The sequence below is a fragment of the Meles meles genome, chromosome 8 (genome assembly GCF_922984935.1).
Source record: "Meles meles chromosome 8, mMelMel3.1 paternal haplotype, whole genome shotgun sequence".
Lineage (NCBI taxonomy): Eukaryota > Metazoa > Chordata > Mammalia > Carnivora > Mustelidae > Meles > Meles meles.
This window is the reverse complement of record NC_060073.1, coordinates 53100244-53106651: the sequence shown is the minus strand read 5'-3', so window position 1 is coordinate 53106651 and position 6408 is coordinate 53100244. Positions and strand designations below refer to the sequence as shown.

Here is a 6408-nt window from a genome sequence, read left to right as displayed (position 1 = left end):
ATAATTGTGCCTAAATATAAGAATCTGAAGTGAAACTGAGCAGGCATGCCCACCGCCTTGCTTTGTGGGTCTATACTCCTCTAAACAACTCTTGAAAACCTCTTGGGTTGATTTCAGCCGCAGCCCCCCACCAAGCCCGGGGCCGGTGGGCCTTTCACATCAGGCTGCCGGGGTCACCTAGCTTCGCGTTTCAGCTGGCGCAGACCCATGGCAGGGCTCAGTGGGGCTAAAAGGCTCAAAGCTCAACCTAGTCCTGTCCTCTCCCCTCCCATCTCCTTGTCTTAGCGCCAGAAAAAGCAGCTCTGTGTTTGTACTATGCATCGGTGAAGAACACTTAGAGTTTCTTTTTGGTTCTGGGCAGGGCATTGGATTTAGCAATGTACTTGGTTGCCCTGGCTTGGCTTGAAGTCATGGGGGATTTCTCTGGTTCTCCCTTGAATCCTGCGGGAAGATGTCTGCTAGACGTGGAATTTGTATACTTCGTGTCCGAGTTGTCCACCTTTTCCTTCTTATAGGTCACAGGAAATTTCTTTTTATAAGCAGTGGACTGCAAATAAAAGAAAAGGCCCGGGTTACTTTTCAGATAGGAAGCAACAGACACCAGTTCAAAGAAGCAAGGGACGACAAAGTTGCCCAGCATCTGCAAGCTGGAGCGCTCTCCAGAGGGGACACGTAAACTAATCATACTGCAAAGCTGTTACTAAATGTCAGAGTAAGTTCCTTTAGCACCTTCAAGAAAAGAGGCTTGTTTAGTGTTTGGTGTAGCGCAGGCTAGAGGTACAATTTCAGATCCTCTGCTGTGCAAAATAAAAATAAACGTCTGGCAACATTTGCACAAGGAAGTCAGCCAGGATAGAACCATACTCACTGCATCTTGACTAGCTTTCTAGGCCAGCTCTGCCATAGCAGTTCCCGGACTCCGTGGACTGGCTTCTAATCCCAGTCACTCCCCTTGGGCAGGTCCATGGAGCTCTCGGAGTCTCCATACCTCACCGGTCAATGGGGAAATTGCATTTGCACCTTTACTACGTGGGTTTACTTGGAAATGCATGAAGATAGTGGCCTTCAAAGTGCTTCTTTAAAGGACAAACCAGGTAGAAGGGAACTCAATAGGCAATTGTGTTTTCTCAGGTCACTTCACCCCCTGGCAGAGGAAATGGTCTTTGATTCTGCTGTAATGAGGGAAGCAGAGTCCATTTTGACCTTAGACCCATTTTAGAAGTGATCACTTCTCCTGAAATGAAGGCAAGCACAGAGTTCTGAAAGAGCAAAGAATGTCTTAGGAGAGGGCGGCACAGCAGGGTGGGGAATGAGACCCGGGAGAGTAGGTACAGTAGGCCTCACATAATGCAGAACGGTCTGGAAAGGGTTTATATGTTTAACACTCTGGTGAATGCAAACTTACTCTACATAGGAGTTAATAATCAGGTTAGCAATTTTCAAAGGATGTGAAAAGATTACAGGTAACACACTACAAATAAACCTAGTTTCTTTGATCACTCAGGCTCTTATGATACCAGTGGCCATGTTTTATATACAGTAGTAGGCACTTAATATAGATTTGCCTGATGAACAAGTGACCTCCCAGGGCTCCAGCAGAACTTCAGGTCATTTATGGTTTTGGTAGCGATATTTAGAGAAGGAGAAAATTCACCTGATGTTGTCCTGTATCGCAGACAGACCATCACTCGTGTATGGCTTCGTAACAGCGTATGCTATTTCTTGAGCTCATATTATTTGTACTTGAAAAATTAGTCTACATTTGGAAATATAAAAAAAGTCCTTTTCTCCATAAATTTTTTTCCAACAAAATTTCTAGGTTGCTTCTCTGTGTATCCTTTCATGAAATAGAAAATACTGAAAATGCATTAGCATTTGGCAATCCAGCCTATCCTCTTGCTGAGAATGCCCACGTGCAGCAATGGGGTGAGAGTCAACTCCCCCGATGTTCCCGCGTCCAGTGGAGAGAAGCTGCTTTGTTGTGTGCGGCACTGATCCCTGAGACAGGAAACCTATCTTGGAAATTTCAATTCATGAAAGTTTAATTCACTTGACATACAAATCCTATTAAAAGGTGAATCTCAGTGTAACCTTCTCCCTTTTGACATTTCCACCTTTGGAACTATCATCCAAGTAGTCGAGGAAATGTTTTTCAACATGTCTACTACAACTACTGCTCTCTAGAGTGTAGCAACAGAGACCCTGGCATTTTCTTTTTAATGTGTGCATATTCATATCTGGCTTAACACTTCCATTCTTCTCCATAGTTCCATTTGTTAATGGACTTGGGTTGCTAAACCAGACTAGGAGTTGCATCACCAGGAAGAAATACTCAGAAACAGTCTCTGTGGGTGGTGGTAGTGATGTAGATTAGTTTTTCCAAAATGACTAGAGGCTCTGGTATTTTCTTCTTGGATAAGATATCTTAAGATAATCCTCAGAATTTTCTGGCAAAGGGGAAGGGAAGAGGAAGCTAGACCAAAATGTTTGCTTGCTTTGGTGCAGAAATATTTCTCAATTTCATGCTAGAGCGAGATGAGAAAATGATATTCCTCAGCTACATTTCTTTATTTATTCATATCTAATTTTAGTGATGTATTTTTTTAAAATAGGTGGCACACCCCCATGATTTAATATTCAGTGTTAAAAATCTCCTCCCGGCCCCCCAGTTAACTCAGCTCTGACCCACATGAAAGACAACCAATATTATCAATTTATAGTGTACATTTCCAGAGAGAGATCATGCATCTTCGAGCAAATATTAAGTGGAACCAAACTGAATTGGTAGTCATTTCTACAGGTCAAAAACAGCCCAATAATGGCAATTTCATTTCCCCCTTTTTTACACAAAAGGTAGCCCAAGAGGGCAACCTTGTGTAAAAACCAACCAAGAGGACAAAAGTCCTCTTTTACTGTCTTGATTTTTTTCAACTAAATGATTATCTTGAGGATCCTTTCATGTCCATATATAAAAAGGGTGTTCATTCTTTTTTTTTTTTTTTTTTTTGGCTATGCAGTCTTCTCTTGTTTGAAGGGACTACAATTTATTTAGCTGGTCCCTTCACAGTGGGCATTCAGGTTGTTTCCAATCTTTTCCTAGTACAAATAGTGCTGCTGTGAATAATCTTGTACTTGTGTCATTTTGTGGGTGTGTAAGTATGTCTACGAGATGGATATTTTAGAAGTGAGACTCCTGGGTCAAAATGCATACGGATTTGTAATTTTGAAAGCTACTGCCATGTTGCCTTTCACTGCAACTGCACCAACTTATACTCTTAACCAGCAACATATGAGTGTCTGTTTCTTTCTGCTCAATTTGGTATTTAATACATATTAAAAGTAATATAGTTAGCTATAGTTTAATTGAACTCCAAGTTGGCCTGAAACTGGCTGCACTGGAACAAATGTCCATATTTGTTCCTTTACTCTCTGGTAACATCGATGCAAATCTACTCACCTTTATGCAAATGTTTATTGCAAATGCTTAGAAGCTTCCGTGTATATGTGTATACCTGTAAGTGTTTCATGTGTGTGTGTGTGTGTGTGTGTGCACATGTACACTTTATCATTTCTCTTTGCTAATTCTAATTTGTAATTGCATTAAGTTTAGGATGCCACTGTTTAGGAATCAGAATTGTAAGAGTTTTCCTGAAGACTCTGAGTCTCCTCTATTAAATATAACCCTACTGAAACTGTGCTCTGATGCTAATAAAACACCGATGCAGGCTGGCCCTCATGGTGTCTGGCAGATTGAGCTGTAGCTTTTGTCACCAAAAGCCAAGCCTCTCATCTCCTTGAATGCAAATGGCCAAGGCAAATTCCAGCTTCCAGGCTTTTCTCTCGGAATGTAAACAAATCTTAATGTTTCAGGGATTTCCTTTGGAGGTTACAGGTTATCTAAATTTTAGGTTTCTCTTTCTCCACTCTCCTACTTGAGGGGAATCCTCGGGGATCTACGCTGTCACTGATGCAATTTTACAGTTTTCTAAGTAACATGACAGAGAAATGAAAAGTGAAATTGCCAAGGCTATAAGAATTGCTAAGATCTTCCAGGTCATAAAAGGCAAATAGAAGGTGAGGATCTCCTGTAAGATTGCACAAAGGGGGAGGAAGATGAGAGGGGAATTTCAATATTCAGTTCTGGGGGAAAAGAGTCCAAATGATCATTATGAGATTGTTGGCCATCATTATCAGTCTAAGAAAGGATCTACAAATCACTGTAGATTATTCTCTTTAGATGCTGGTGTAACATACTGTTGCACAGTGATCAAGAAAACCTGACTATCATCAGAAAGCACCTTAGAAACAAAGAAAAAAATCCTTCTATCCTTATATAAAATCATGAAGAATTCATACCTGAAACATTGCAATCAGCTTGAACAGAGATAAAGGAACCAGAGAAGGTTTACAGACAGGTTACTAATATGATTAATGGATGGAGGTTTCTTTACAAGAGAGCTCTTCAGTCCAGAAATACAAAGAATAGAGGACATACGTAATCACACTTGGTAGAATGCAGAGGGGACAGAGCTCAGCTCTGTGGAGCTAGATGGTGTCTCTGAGTGCTGCAATCAGGATGGTTACACCAGGGGCTGGAGCAAGCAGCATCTCAATTGTTCTTCATCCTTGACAGACTCTTACCACTTGGGACGGTTGAAGAATAGTCAGTCCTCCTAGAGGCGGGATGATGGAAAAGATGACCTTACAAGTTCCCTCCAGTTCCATCTCTTAGTAATTCAGCACCCTTGGCCTGATTTCTCCAGCTCATATTATTAATCTTGGAAAGGGGCTCCATGTGTGCAAGGGGAGATATGTAACAAGAAAATTGGGCTAAATATACGTATTTCATTATTCACTGGCATAACTTTAACCTGATGAACTCATCCTGTGATAATGGATGCAAAACCTGTAAGCTCTAGGCATATCCTTGCAAGTTAATACCAGTACATGATTACTAGAAACTGTTACCATTTCTCTGAATTTTGAGTAAAATACATGCTATTTAAGTAAAGTGGTTTATCACCATAGCAACCATTTCTAGAGTCACACATTCAAATTATAGGCCTGCACAAGGTCCAAGTGACAGAACATTCTGATACAAGTTTTCAGCTCTAGTTCTGCTCGCAATGGTCACCCACTTTCTCTCACATTCCTGTGGTTTTCAGAAGGAAGAAGGAAGGGAAAGAAAAAACCAAAGGGAAGAAGAGTAATTAACTTCCAAATATATAGATTTCTTTTATAAGGCTACCTACATAAATAGCTGGGCCTTGTAGGGAGTTAATGGAAATAAAATCTAACTTGCAAATTAGAGAGATATAAATTTCTCTTTTCTTTTTTAGTTAAAGTACAATTTACATACAGTAGATTGTACAAATCTCAAGTGTACAGTTTGATGAGTTTTGATAAACAGACCTGTATAACCAACACCCCAGTCAAGAAATAGAACAACTCCCCACAAATTTCCTGGGGGTCACATCCCACTCAACTCCCTCCCATCCTGAGGCTACGGGTGTTCTGATATTTGTCAACATAATTACTTCTCTAAAACTTTGTGTAAACAAAACATACAGTGTGTACTCTTGTGTCTGACTTTCTTTGCTTAACATGTTATTAAATTGAAATTGTATTAAGATTCTAAAAAAAGAAATTTTTATTGAGATAATTATAGTCTCATGGTATTACCACATATGTCTTGAGATTGACCAATCAGTGAATCACCAATTGCAGTTTTTCCTTTTTATTATCAAGTAGTATTCCATTGTATGGATATACCACAATTTGTTTATCTATTCTTCTATTAATGGATATTTGGGCTCTTTCCAGTTTGGGGCTCTTTATATATAAAGCTGCTATAAATATAGTATACAAGTCCTTTTTGGAACTCAAATTTGGGATTTATGGATAAATGGTAAGTAAATGTTTAACTTTATAAGTAACTGCCCAACTGTATTTCAAAGAATCTGTACCATTTTGCAATCCACAAGCAATACAGGAAAATTCCACTTGCTCTAATATTTGCTAAAATATGAACTTGTCTTTTTAAATATTGGCCATTCTAGAATGGATATAGTGATATATCATTGTAGCTTTTCCTGTTACCATTTGCATTTTCCTGATAACTACTGATGTTGCACATTTTTTCATATGTTGACTATTAGTATATTTTCCTATCTGAAATGTCTCTTCAAATCTTATGCATATTTTAAAAGTGGAGTTGCCTTATTATATTATTAATATTGAGAATTGTCTCAATATTTTCTAAACAAGTCCTTTGTTAGATAGATCTATTGAAAATTTTTTCTCCCCTGTCTGTGGCTTGCCTATTCTGCTTCTTAATGTGCTTTAGATAAGAAAATGCATGTACTTTGAAGAACTTTTTAACATGTTGCCTGGTGTTCTAAGAAATCT

At 39.2% G+C, this 6408-nt stretch overlaps 1 protein-coding gene across 2 annotated transcripts in view; it reads right to left on the bottom strand.

Moving 5' to 3' along the window:
- Nucleotides 1-334: 334 nt before the first annotated feature.
- STK33 (serine/threonine kinase 33) overlaps nucleotides 335-6408 on the bottom strand; it is a 69893-nt gene continuing 63819 nt past the window's right edge. For both annotated transcript variants that reach the window (XM_046017058.1, XM_046017059.1), the window contains one exon: nucleotides 335-547. In XM_046017058.1, coding sequence (XP_045873014.1) covers nucleotides 335-547 — 213 coding nt within the window. The remainder of the gene's footprint in view (nucleotides 548-6408) is intronic.